Source organism: Genypterus blacodes, unplaced genomic scaffold (assembly GCF_046128005.1).
Source record: "Genypterus blacodes isolate CSIRO-AG114 ecotype Tasmania unplaced genomic scaffold, CSIRO-AGI_Gbla_v1 ptg000141l_1, whole genome shotgun sequence".
Classification (NCBI taxonomy): Eukaryota; Metazoa; Chordata; class Actinopteri; order Ophidiiformes; family Ophidiidae; genus Genypterus; species Genypterus blacodes.
Window position 1 is genome coordinate 110,001 of NW_027466943.1, and position 14,679 is coordinate 124,679.

The 14,679-nt window shown below is 44.5% G+C and overlaps 1 protein-coding gene across 1 annotated transcript in view; it reads left to right on the top strand.

Annotated features, from left to right (window-relative positions):
* Nucleotides 1-14,679, top strand: part of adgrv1 (adhesion G protein-coupled receptor V1) — an 81,042-nt gene that overhangs the window by 62,987 nt on the left and 3,376 nt on the right. Inside the window, exons 90-93 of the mRNA XM_076165156.1 lie at nucleotides 1,099-1,256; nucleotides 7,815-7,936; nucleotides 12,606-12,791; nucleotides 14,370-14,547. Of these exons, the coding sequence (XP_076021271.1) occupies nucleotides 1,099-1,256; nucleotides 7,815-7,936; nucleotides 12,606-12,791; nucleotides 14,370-14,547 (644 nt within the window). The remainder of the gene's footprint in view (nucleotides 1-1,098; nucleotides 1,257-7,814; nucleotides 7,937-12,605; nucleotides 12,792-14,369; nucleotides 14,548-14,679) is intronic.

Sequence of the window (14,679 nt, forward strand, 5' to 3'; positions counted from 1 at the left end):
AGTTTGGCCTGTGAAAAGCACAGAGTCACATGAGTGTTAGTGTGTGTCAGGCGGTTTATCTGAACATGTTGGTTTTCCCGGAGACAAACATATTTTTCATTAATGAGGAGACAAAACAACTGACAGGACAGAAGCTGGGAAAGTTCTCACCTGCATCTGCATGAACACACCCTGGCCCTGTAGTGATTTGATTTGATTCCTATTACCCAGGAAATGTTTCATTGTATCAGAAATATTTCATTTACACCACAACTTGATTATTTTTATACAGGCAATTCAACACTATTTTTTTTTTTTTTTTTTTTATATTATTTTATTTTATTTTATTTTATTCTATTCTATTCTATTCTATTCTATTCTATTCTATTCTATTCTATTCTATTCTATTTTATTTTATTTTATAATAGTATGGTGGAACTTTACTCACTATTAGTGGAGTACAAAGAATATAGCATCTCGTAGTATGTTTTAAATAATTATAGGCTTTAAAGAGGAAACGATACCATGTGTTTAATCATTTAGTTTGATTATTAACGAGTTTCCCATTTCAGATGAATTTTATTGCATATCAAGTTCCTCCCTTGGCTTTCGTGTAGGATCATAAAACCAAACACACCCTAAGTCCAGTCACGTAACCACTCAACAAAATATGGTTGCTATTATATCATCATCATTCTATTATATGAATGAATAATGTTTCCTCTGTTCAACCTGTTTTCACATTTTAAATAGAAAAACACATTTTTAAGCGTCTTTGCTCTGAGGTCTTATCCCGCCCTAGCTCCGGTCTGACCTGGTTGTTTTGAAGATTTACGAAGTGAAAAGCTGCTGTTGAGTGCTGTGAGTCACGCGGGGTCAGAGGTTTCACCTCACTGAGCCTGTTTGTGAAACTTGAAGAAAAGGATTTTAAAGGAGGGACGTATAAGCTTATAAAAGTTTTTAAGTATTTGATACCTTCCTTTTTTTCTGGACCTGAGACTTGACTGTGACCTCACTATTAACATCCTTGTGTCTAGCGTGATTTCCCCTCTTAACCCTGCTGTTTACATCCACAGAGGCACAAACCCTCCCCCTCATGTCTCCGTTTGTCTCTTCCAGGTGTTTCATTCCAAACATCTATGCCGCTCTGTGCACGGCCGTGCTGGTGCCCCTCATATGTCTGGTCGCCGTGTTGGTTGTCTTCACCCACGCTTACCAGGTCACCGGGCAGTGGAAAGCTTATGATGACATTTACCGTGGACGCACCAACAGCTCAGGTGCCAATACACACACACACACACACACACACACACACACACACACCTTTACACAGATATGAATCTGAGAATGTTGGTGCATTTTGGTGTCTGCTGCGTCGGCACTTTTTCACTTCAGCTTTTTCCTTACCTTCAAACATCTGCCTGGCAACGACTTCCTTTGGAGCCTGCGCACATTTTGCATGCTTTTTTAAAGACAAGTTATATACAGTAAGTGATGGATCTTCTTACGCGATCACAGGGAGCATCCATGAGGTCGGTGCAGTCACAAAAACTGAATGATGTCCCCCATGAAGGCCTGAGCTGGCAGCCATTGACGTACGCGGTCATGAAATCTATGTCAGGCTCACCCTAACTCATCTTCACAGCTACGCAGAAAGTGTAAATTGGCCTTGGGAGGCGCAAATATCTACGCACAATTGAATAAAAACAAAAACATGTGCGTTAATTACTCCTGCCAGTGCCCTTGAACAAGGCACTAGAATTTTGATCTGGCCTGCTCCTCAAGGTTAAATTCTTAAAACTTCTTAAACACTTTTACTGCTTACATGTATTCTTGCTGTCCTTCATGCATGTCATGCAACTAATAGATTCAAGTACAACCTGCTGTAACAAGGAATGAACAGTGTTACTCTCATTAAAATGTCTGTCAGCAACCAAGTACAAAATATTCTGGCAGCATTTAAGAGCTTAATATACATACTTCTAGCAAAGCTCTACCTTCATTTATTAAGTCTGTTGTACACTTTACGACTACAAAGTCCACTCCACCGACCCCTGTGATAGTCACAGCGTGTAATTGGGAGTGTGTGCACAAACTTTTTTAATCAAATGATCTACTTCTGTAGCTAAATCAAAGCAACATTCAGTATGAAAAACACTTTAGGATTGCACCAACCCAGCCTCTGCCCCCCACGCCGTGTCCTTCATGTCATGGCTCTAATCTGCAGCCATTGGTGGGAATCAGCAGGATTTAGCTGGTTTAGCTCTCCAAAAGCCCTCCAATGACAAAGCAAAGCCTGAATTAGTGCCAGTCCTCTGGCTGGCACGGTTTCTGCCGCCACACGCTGTGTGTGGTCCTCTGCGGGAGTGCAGGAAGCCTAAACGGTGCTTTGTAGGGCCGCAGGTATGTGTGTGTCAGCTGGTCTATGAATGAGACGGTGACACAAGACGGTGGCTGAACCTGCAGGCGATTCTGCAGGGCTGGGCTGAAGGGGAGTGTGGGTAATGAAAGGACCGAAGAAGAGTTTGGAGGGGAGGAGAAGAGGAGGAGGAGAGGAGGAGAGGAGAAGGAGAGGGCTCAGCGGCGTCTAAAGCATTTTATTTACCCTGGGCAGGAGAGGGGGCAGGGGGAGTGTTGGCACAGCACACACACACTATTCAAAGCAGCAGTGTGAGTGCCCTTGAGGTCTGTGTGCCTTTATGAATAGGTGTATATGTTCTCATCTGTGTCTTTGTGTGACTGTGTGTTTGCTGGATGAGATTGTTTTGTTGTTGGTTGTGTGATTCGTGACCTTGCAGTTTGTGTAGCAGACTGATTGCAGACACACAACAGTTTCATCCATCTGCAGAGTTTCTCATTAAGGATTTCCATCAGGTTTGTGCATTTCTTTTCAGTTTCACATTTTACTTAAGGGTTAGGGTTATTCCCAATTCTATTCTTTTCTTCCATTTCTCTTTTCTCTTAATGAACCCTATACACACACACGCCACACACTATACTTCCCTTCAGATTAGAACTTACTTCCTGTTTTTCAGTGTTGGTTGTTTCGACAGCTGATTAGGCCTTTTGGAAGTTTTGTGTCCATTTTTATGGACAAAAACTTCAATGTTTGGGAACTGTATTCAGGATCATCATCAGGTTACCAAATTGAATCAAAATGCTTAACCTTCTTGTGTGTGTTCGGGTTGATTTTGCTGATTCGACAGTGATTTCTGTGAACCACACTGCACAAAGCCACTATGGACTACTCACACACACACACACACACACACACACACACACACACACTCACACACACACACACACACACACACACACACACACACACACACACATGCATACACACTAAACCCGATTTCGTTTCCATTCATTTTTCTCTGCTGTTGGCAAACATTATTTTGGCGCGGCATCGACTTGTTATTGGGTTGTACATCAAAGTATCGACTTTGCCTCAGCGTGTCCAGAGTGTGAGTGGAATAAGACAGATGGGAGGGAAAGTCCTGCTGTAGTTTATTATTCTAAACACATATTAGGGCTGTGCTCATTCCCAGGACATCTCTGCAGGTTGGCACACTTGATTTAAAGGCAGCAAGCAGAAATAAAACACCATTCCTGATTAATTTCAGACCTGCAGCAAAGGCAGGATACATTTCCGTACAGACATGATGTGTTCGCAATACGCAATCTCACCCACACGTGAGCTCGAGGTTACAGAGATCAGACTGAAGGTTCCTCTGATTGACTTTGTTTTCTCCACCCAGCTGAGACGTTGGTACAGAATTAGACAACTGATGTTATCATGGCAACAAATAGCTTGATAGTCAGCATTTTCAAATTCCTGACTACAGTGAACAACTGATAAGATATGGGAACTGTGTGTGTGTGAGAGAGAGAGAGAGAGAGAGAGAGAGAGAGAGAGAGAGAGAGAGAGAGAGACCTGCATATAAAACTCACAGGGCCGTGCGTGATACAGCAGTACTCTCTGACGTCAGTGAAACCAAGCGTGAGAGCCGGTGTGTGTGTGTGTGTGTGTGTGTGTGTGTATCTGCAGACACGCAACATTTGGAATTTGCTGAGGCCCAATTTGAGTCTTTCAAACAAAACAAAACACGATGTGCTTTCATTTCCCGAATATATTCACTTCAACTGAAAACAAGAGTGCTCCCTCAGAAGTGCATCATTAAACCCCCCCCCTGCCCAACACACACAAACTGACTCCACAAGGTGTGTTTGCAAGACACAATGTTCTTTTGATACAGGGGTAAGTGCACACTTGATTGTCAACAGAGCAGAGTTGAATAAATGACTGTTATGGTTCTATCTTTAATTTTTTATGGCTCGACCTGTTCTTGCACTTTGAAACCAGATCGGCCGGCAGTGCAGAAATAAACAAATGGAAGCAAACAGGTGGAGTTTGGTTGCAGGACGATGTATTTGTAATGTGTGTGAGAGACAACAATTGATTTAAATGGAAATTTTCGAGAATTTATGTTTTGTTTTAATACGACAATACTGCAGTGAGACACATAAAGTAAAGATGTAAAGTTGGTGCCGTCAAAGTTCATATTTATTGGGTTGTTGTAGTTTATCTGTGAGGTGATTGAGGGTTGTTACCTTATCTTCCTTTGTGAACTGCTGATTAGTTATATTTTAATCTACTTATAACTGCACACACACAGATGTAATAACTTTTCACCTTTACTGCTCAATCAGATTGAAGGTAGAGTTGTATATTTATATAAAGGTGATGCTTAACTCACAGCAATACAAACCTGCTGCTTTATAGTTGTGTGTTTGTTTTGTTGTGTGTGTGTGTGTGTGTGTGTGTGTGTGTGTGTGTGTGTGTGTGTGTGTGTGATTATTGTCTCACAATAGGAGTTTGTGCTTAGGCCTCCTGTCCCATGTGTGTCTGTGTCGAAGGTCCTGGTTTTTTCTAGACACGGCAGCTACGTGTGTGTGTGTGTGTGTGTGTGTGTGTGTGTGTGTGTGTGTGTGTGTGTGTGTGTGCATTGCGAGGCCCCTGGTGTTATTACAGCTGCTGACCTCTCTCTTACAGTAATGTCAGCACCGTCTTCAGTTTCTGCCCGCTCGTTTTGGTTGGACCTCTCAGTTTGTCTTGTCACACCAGGAAGCCGCTCGGATCAAATGTGCTCCATGGACAACAGTGGTGTCCCATACATCTGGGGAAAATGAGCAGAAACACTTCAAATCGCTCCATCTCGGGGCTTAAAGTGTTTGTTTTCCTCTCGTTTCTGCAATGACAGAAAAATAACCATTACACGCAGCCCTGCTTTGCGCCCTGCAAGGAGCTGAGACTCTTTTCCATATTTATGCAAAGAATTTCAGAATGCATACACACCCATACAACGCTTGCATGCACACAAATGTAGCACACATATTTGTGTGACAAATCAAAAGTTTATGCTTGCTTTGCTGCTTATGGTGGTGGCATGACGTGGTCCATCCAGTCAGTCAGGCTGTTTCCATGGGGCTTTGAGAACCTGTTTGTGCTGTGGGAGCTCCATCCTGTCCACAGACTGGAATGTGCTTACATGGCTGGAAAGTAAAAATCAAAGCAGGGAAGGAGAAATAGCAGGCAGATGTGTGAAAGAGGGAGAGACAGAGGGAGGTCTGACTGGAAGTATGAGATGATGGAGAAAAGCAGCAGATGAAAGAGCTTATTAAACAGATTTAGAGACCCAAAGCAAACATTCGACAAAATCAAGGAAAAATGACCGGAGCAGGGAAAACGCTCAGAGCCCAGTGTGAAAAATGAATACTGGGGCAGGGGAAATAGAATAACTGACAAGCAGGGTAAAATGGGGGAGATGCTGAATAGACTTCAAGGAAAATAACAGTGAAATGGAAATTTAGAGGCAAAAGAGAGAAGAAAATGAACCGGAGGAAACATGACTGAAAGGAGGGAAAGCGGTGTGAGATTATTAATGGGCGAAGCCTGGAGGGGAGCGGGGCTGACAGGGTGGTGGAAGTGGCACCTGTAAGTGAGGTCTTCTAGTGCAAACCTGGGCCCCGTGCCCTGTGTATCCAGCCTACTTGTGAAGTGAACTGTACAGCCTGTCCTACATATCACCTACTAGCAGCTCAGCGCTGCTTAACTCTCTGTGGGGACTCGCTGGTCCACGTAACAGGACGGATCAAATCCCCACGTACAGCATTCTCGGGTAGAATTTGATTCCACTTAAAGTCTTTATTCCACTTTGTTGCACATGGTCATTAGAAATATTTGTGTATGACGTGAATTACCGTTCATTGCATAGTATTAAGGAGCCTGTTTAGTTATATAGGAAGTGTGTGCGTGTGTGTGTAGGGTGTGTGTTGGATGTTGTGATCACGTCGTGTTGTCAACCAACCAAGGTGACACTAATGGAAAGATGCAGTAGCAAATGGCAGCCACCTTAGCAGCCAAATCTTCCATACGCAGAGCCTCAGTAACATAACACACCTAAAGAACTCCACGCTTCATCAATCAGTCATTCTGTTCAAGTTAAGGTGCTTAAGTTAAGAGCATTTTTAAGTGGGAACACAAAAACCTGGTGATTAGTAGCTATTGAGGCCTCATTACGCTTCATTCAAAGTGGCAGAAACATTTGGCACAGAATCTGAATCCAACTATTGAACGTAGATGCCCGATTTATTCAAGACCAATGTGTCCTAAACAGCTGCTCCCATGAGCATTATTACTTAGTAATTATGAACTGCTTTATTTTCAGACCCCCCCATCGCACGGTATTGACTCAGTCTGCTCCTGATTCATTTCCTCGCTAAGCCTCTGCAGATGAGGCTCAGTGGTCTGGATTTGAAGCAGCAGGTTTCCGCCTTAAGCACTCAAAGTGTGAATTATTAATGAGGAAAATAAAGAATATAAAGCATGGCAGCAGTGTTTCAGCCCTGAGAGAAAGTGGGGTTCGCAGTGACACGTCTGGGTTTAGGGGCACGAGCAGAGAGAGCTCTTGGTGGTCCAGGTCTTATCTCAGAAACACTTCATGCAGTCTATAGGGCGGAGTGTGTGTGTGTGTGTGTGTGTGTGTGTGTGTGTGTGTGTGTGTGTGTGTGTGTGTGTGTGTGTGTGTCACCTTACATGTACCTTCAAAAGTGCCTTCAAAAAGGGTGCCTTCAAAATAATAACAACAGCCGTGACTTTCTTAAGACGTAAACCCAGCACGTGCCGTCTCTAGGTGACGAGCCATATTTACACACCAGCCATACACTGATGGGAAGGATGGCGTGTTTGTCCGTGCTGTGTGTGTGTACATTACAGCTGCCGGTTCTCAAACGGGGTCGCATATCAGTTTCTCACAACAAAATGTTTGTGCATAGACGCTGTTAAAGACGTGTCATTGCTTTTCATGCACACGGCTACATTAGGGCCGCCACAAGTGCTGAATATATGTGGGCCTGAGTGGGATTATCACTCTAAATGCAGACTTACATGAGTGCTCGCTTACGGGCATACAAGGTGTGTGTGTGTGTGTGTGTGTGTGTGTGTGTGTGTGTGTGTGTGTGTGTGTGTGTGTGTGTGTGTGTGTGTGAGTGTGTGTGTGTGTGTGTGTGTGTGTGTGTTGTAATGCCTCCTTATTTAGGCCCCAATCAGTGCACTGCTTCAGTCCACATGGTCTTCAGCACATGTTGTGGGTTCAGGGGCCACAATGGGACTCTTTAAACTTATTTTGGGGCAGAAAGGGCTTTTTACTTCTGTCTTGGTTTAAAGTTAAAACAGGGACACACCCAGAAAATCCATTTATCCTTTATTAGTTTTTAAATTGGGCCTTATCCAAGGTTGATGCATGATAGACTTTGTTGTGTTTGTCTTCCAGAGGTGCCCATGGTGCTCTACCTGTTCCTGCTCATCTCTCTGGTCTGGCTGTGGGCGGGGCTCCATATGGGCTACCGGAGCCTGTGGATGCTCATCTTATACGTCATCTTCAACTGCCTCCTGGTGAGTTCATCATCACTTATGTATTAAAGCAGCAATCTTTATGAGGACGTCAGAGTGGAGTTTGTGCTTTCACGGAGGAAATTCCATTGTCTACCTGATCCACATTTACTAGACTCCCCTAGTGGTAGCTGGTGGTATTTTTTGCACTCAAACCTTAAGCAAAAAATTCAGCAAGTGTTTTCAAAAAGTTGCAAACTGTAACTTTAATTTACTTTTCATTCAGTGTACTCTAATTGAATGTATTTATCAGCGACGTCTGTCTGTGTTCGTTTCTTGTTGTGCTTACATGTCATGTTAAGCTCTGTCTGGTTGCTACTATAAATAATACTGATGTTGTCGGCTTCTGGTCTGTGAAGTATGTGCAAGCAAGTCTGTGCACCTGTTTGTTGATGAAGAGGGTGAGGGAGTGATGAAGGCTACTTCAGCCCACTTTGAAGCCCAGCTTTGATGTCTTGGCCGGGCTGAGCAACTAGAGTGCCCCAGAAATGGAGAGAGAGAGAGAGAGAGAGAGAGAGAGAGAGAGAGAGAGAGAGAGGGGCAGGGTTATCACTCTATCTGTACTTTCTTTCAGCCAGCGCTCTGCTTGTGTTTTGTGCTTTGTGTGTCATAGAAGATAAGAGGAGGACACTAATGAGACACAATATCACTTTATCACCAAATATCTCCTCACAGCTGGAAGCCTCCAGACAGTTTCACTGCTGTCTGGTCTCAGAGTGACAGATGATGGCGACTCAACAATATCAGGCTTCAGTATTAACTTGAACATTTGTTTTCGTGAGTGTAGAATTTATTATATTTCTTTATTTACATGAAGAGAAGTTAACTTAACTAAAGCAGCTGCGGAACAATCTGACAGAATTGATGGAGGAAATCTTAACAGATGTTAAGCTGTCAGGTAGCAGCTTAATGCTGCTTCAGAGATGAATGTGTGTGTGTCCCCTCCTCTCTCTCTGGCTCTATTTAGCACAATAAGCTTGGTCCTTTGTAGGCTCATCTGTAAATGTATTTGCTATCTTCTGTCATCGGCTCACAGACGTCATCTGCCCGTCAAGTGTGTCATAAGGGTCTGTGGTAACCCATGGTGATATGTGGCATCTACATGCCAAAGACGACAGTCGCACCCCAAAGTAAACTCCTCCTATTGGTATAGCAACTAATGAGGAGAAGTGATGTCAATGCCAACAGACGATGTCGCACTTAGCGCTTCTTTATCAGACCAGTTTGTCCCACTCAGTGACATCATGTAGTCAGTTTCTTCAGTCAACCAATGAAACAGCTCTGTAAGGTGATTGGTTACACGAGGGGATTGATTTGTTTCATGATTCTGTTTTTCTTCAGCCGAGTGATTGTACAACCAACACAGCAATCAACAACCTTAATCACTTGACTTTTAAGTCCTTTGGCTGTTTTTGTAGTGTCCCATATGTGTCTTTGGGTTAGTTATCTGTGCCTCTCTTTCCTTTGCGCTCCATATCTCCTGCATCACACACATCTACATATTCACACATACCCTCTTGCATGCACACACATAATTAAAACGCACATATCGACTGGCTCTGAGTAGAGAAGTGCAGCATAAAAGCCTGAGTCCAGCTAAATGGACTGGACTGGCTCCCATTGCATCAAATCAGGCCTTGACCGTGAGAGTTTGACAACAACATGACCACAAGCGTCCAACTTTTCGAACTCAGTATTTTCTGAGAAAGCATAACGATTGATTTCCACTCGGAACTGCTGTGAATGGGCCAAACTCTGGATAGAATCCGGATCAACAATGAAGGCACAAACTTGAAGCCTGAAAGACTCAAACTGGAGCCCCCCAGGGTTTGTTCTCCACATAATGAAGGGTCTGTGTGAATGGAGGAGACAGGTAGAGACGCACAGAGGCAAACTGTATCCAGGGACGTTGCTTAGCTGTAAACAAACTGATCTGACCTAGTTTTCACAAAGGAAGGAAGGAGAGACTGTGTTGATGGGGATGCTGTTGCCATGTTGCAGGCAACAATTTAATCCTTTAATGCGTCGTTTGTTGTGGATGCGTGTGCAAGACGCATAGAGTGAAGTCTAGCTTAACTCTTTCAGCTTGGAGAGGGAGAAATGATTGCAGCAAGAAGGCGGACATTTTGTGTAATCGTGTGACCTCCTTTAGATGTGTAATGCAAACAAACATACTGAAAGAACAAGAGACAGGTGTGGCTGTCTGCTGCCTGTTTCTGCCAACGTCATACAATAGTTCCACCAGTCGGCCTATTGGTGGCGCCCTAATAACCACCTTACATTTTGGTCTGTAACTTTTTGAACCATGCAACATTTTTCCACATCCATCCAGGCCATGTCTGTGTGCGCCTAAGTAGATATTCAAAGCCTTTACGGTCACCAAGCGTCAATCGACCTGATGGTGGCGCTACTATAACCACAATTTGCTCTTTTATGCGCCGATTTTCCATTTAGTTCCATTGCTGAGGTTGAGGTTGTTTCATTTCTGCGGTTGCTGCTGTTTTTCACACCACAAGTTTTCCGTGAGTTGGATTTTCCATGATTGTCTTGGTGTTGCTGTTGATGTGGTTGTATGACACACACACACACACACACACACACACACACACACACACACACACACACACTCACTCACTCACTCCTCACAGCTGATTACTGAAGATCATTACACAGCAGCAGATGTTACAGCTGTTTGAACTGAGTTTATGGCACAAAGCAGAGATCAGTGTTTGCTTATTGAAGCTTGTGTTTGTAGGAAGAGACCTTTGCTCCGTATCACTGTGTGTTTGTGTGATCAAACAAAACTGTGAAACTGCTCACATCCATAATGAGAAATATGACCCTATCCCCCTCTGGCCCTGGTCCTCCCTTTTTGTGTTTGGTTGTTGGGTCGTCGTAGCCACATCTGTGCCACATCAGGCCGAATTACAAGACAATAATGAAATCACAACAGCACCTCTGCTTCATCATCATCATCATCTTCCTCCCTCTGCCTGGTTGTAGCGTCACACTCAGGAAAATCAACAGCAGCCAAACAGCACCACGTCCCATTACAGTCCAATTCCACCCCCGCTTCCCTGCTGAACCTCTGCACACAGACTATAAATAGTCCACAGTAAATGTGTGTATCATGAAAGTGAAGAAGACCATGGCCCACGCATGTACACACACACACACACACACACACACACTCTCTCTCTCTTACAGAGACACACACTAGCAGGGATGGGAAGCATGTTGGGGTGATATTGATTCATGATGCTGATGGAGAAAAGGAGCGCTTGGTTTTATGAGCTCAGAGATGTAATCTAGTTTTTTATTTTTGATCTGCTAGTACACTTTGCTCTCTTTCTCTTTCTTTCTCTCTATCTCTACCTCTTTCTCTCTCTCTCTCGCTTTCTCTCTCTCTCTCTCTCTCGCTCTCTCTCGCTCTCTCTCTCTCTCTCTCTCTCTCTCTCTCTCTCTCTCGCTCTCTCTCACACATTCTAACTCTTTGGGCCTACCTCCAGCTATCTTCTTCTTCTCCAATCCCATCCTTCCTCTGTTTCTATAGAGTGATCACCGCCCAGGGAACACTTATATAACAGGCCTAAGGTAGTAAAGCTGTGCTAATCACTCACAGCTCTGCTGAGATGGAGCCACATACACACCCCGACATGCACACACACACCTGGATGCTTGTTTGGCTGAACACTTTCACTGACACCAAATTGAGCCTTTAAGTCACATAAATGTTCAATGACCGCTTTTGCCGATGCACTTTTAAATATACAGGTTTTTACTTTGGGAAAATGTTCTTACCGGTCCTCACACACACACACACACACACACACATACACACACACACACACACACACACACACACACAGATAGATATCCACGTGCTGTATAGACACACAGTTCTCAGCTGATGACCTGTGACGTGTGTCTCTGTTTGCTGGATGTTCTCTCTTTTTTTTTACAGTCCACCTATAAACACACACTTTGCACATGCTGATGTTCTGATAATGTCCATCGTAACCATCCATGCTGTTTATTTTCAAGTATGTACGAGGTTAACGATGATTGCCTGCACTTTACTCCACCAGACAAGAGAAGTGACTTTTGGTCTGTTATTGTTTTATCTATTTTACTGTCTTTCACTATCTCTGTTGAATTATTACCCATTTCAAACCAAGGCGAGCGCAGGTGTGTCCTGTGCCATACACAGACACACACATTCACACCCGCGTGCACTGCATCTCTTCTGTCTGTGGTCGCCGTCATTGCCCAGTGATGGGTGTTGTGAAATACGGGGCGCCCCCGTGGTATTTGGCGCCCTGGCGTCGTGGGGTAATTCACATCCCGCCGCCATTTGACCAATGACGAGGAAGCGGAGGAAACAGAGTGCCAATGATGTCATGCTGTAGCTCAAAGACGATGTAATGAGCGTTGAATGCAGCTAATTCCAGTTCTTTTGTTTGTGAAAGACTTGCTTGTTCTGAGTAAAGTTTGTTCCAGTCTGCTGACAAAACTTATAACTATGTGAGACCTTTGCATGGTTACATTGCTGTGCATACATCTGACACAAACACAACTTCATTTCACCAGAATTGTAAACAACCAGGAAAGGATGAAAACAACTGGAAGTCATTTCTGCGTGTGTTGACTCTTTCCTTGTGTTCTCCTGCAGGGCTTGTATGTGTTTGCTGTTTACTTCATCATGCACAACCAGCTGTGTTGGCCGGCCAAAGCCAGCTACACTGTGGAGATGAACGGCCACGACAGGCCCGACTCCACCTTCCCCGGCGGAGGAACCATCACGGTGGGGGGCGACATCAGCAAATCAACCCAGAACCTCATCAGCGCCATGGAGGAGGTACAAGCAAACACAGATGATACAACATCTCTCTTCCGTCACCCTGCTCCCCTTCTCTCTCACTCTCTCTCCCTCTCCTCTTTCTCCCATGCCCTCATTCCCAGGGCTCTGTTTGCCCATTCCTGGCCCTCTTCACACATTTCTCACATCAGCTGAGCACGTCTCCACAGGGAACATTCATGTTTGCTCTGCACTGATTCTCATTATGTAACTTATGTGTAAAATTCTGCGTGAGGAAACGGCCAGCGTCCACCACTCCCACTAACGCCCATGTAAGCTCCCCTCGTGACCTTTCTCCTCAGGCTCGGGGTTAGATACGCTCATGAAAGCGCGCACTAAAAACATTATTCACACACACACACACACACACGCTACTTCTGCACTGACTCGTCTCCTCAGCAACGTGGCCCCAGGAGAATACCGTATAAGGGCCAAGCTGTTGAGGAGGAGAGGATGGATGGATAGAGAGATGGAAAGAGAGAGAGAGAAAAAGGGGGGCAGGATTAACTTTGTTACTCCTGGGCTCAACCCCCTCCACCTTTCTCTCTCTCTCTCTCTCTTTCTCTTTCTCTCTCTCTCTCGCTCTCTCTCTCTCTCTCCAAACGATGGAATCCGGTAATCTTGTTTAATTCATGAGAGCACACTCCTCACTTTCTGAGATTTGGCTACAAGCCAGTTAGAAAATAAGGGAGTGAGTGAGCGACCAAGGCGGCGCAGACAGAAGGCCGCTAAGAAGAACAACGTGAGTGTTATGTGATTGATGATTTGCAGAGTGGATTGGTCAAGAGATTAAAATGAAATTGGCCCCAAATTAAAACATGGGATAGGAATCTATAATATTGAAAAGTTTGCCTCTCCTGTCGCCCCCCCGGCTTTACGCTAAGTAGATACGACAGATCTGAGGTGCCTGCTGGGGATTAATTTACCTCACTGGGACATTTTGTACTCGTAACTGCCATGTAAACTGGTTGAACACACACACACACACACAGACGCACACACACGCACACACACGCACTTGTATTTATGCACGTACATGTTCAGATATCAGGCGGATGAAGCATTTCTAATAAATGAACATCCTGGAAAACAGGAGAGGATAATGGATCGCACGGGTCCTTCTGGGAAAAACACGATAGAAAGAGGAATACACACATATTCAGGCATTTGCTTTGGTATGAAGACAACCCCCAGCAGTCATTTGTTAGAAGCACTATTCCTCTTTCACAGCCTCATATGCGACTCAACCCAGTTTCGAACCACCTCAGTTAAAAAAAAAAAACCTTTTCTTCTCCTTTTTCTCCCAGCCTTTTTTTCCAGAATCGACACTTCTAGGATTGTGATTAAAGGAGTGCTGCACTTGCCGCTTTGGCCTCCATGATATCAGGCTGATTTAGTATGAAACCCAAAACCCTGTGACCCCTCTCTCACCCTGTGAACCCACCGTGACCCCATTGGTTTGCCTTAACCTTTTTGGGGTGCTTTGACAAACGTGCCCTCTGCCTGACCCTAACTGTGTGTGTGTGTGTGTGTGTGTGTGTGTGTGTGTGTGTGTGTGTGTGTGTGTGTGTGTGTCAGGTGTCAGCGGACTGGGAGCGAGCGTCTCTGCGGCCCAGCAGTCAGCCCAGCAGTGTGTATAAGCCCAGTCCTGTGATGGGGACGTACAGCCCCGAGGGAGGCTTCATCAACACCAACCTGGTCACCGGAGACGAGGAGTCACAGGAATTTGACGACCTTATATTTGCCTTAAAAACAGGTAAGAAGCTCATGAACGCACACATGTAATCATTTACACACACAGGTGACTACAGTTCAGATTGATAAACAGATGAATCTTTATTGTTTGAGCACAAAGTAGAGAAACAACAAAATACCATTAAAAATTTAG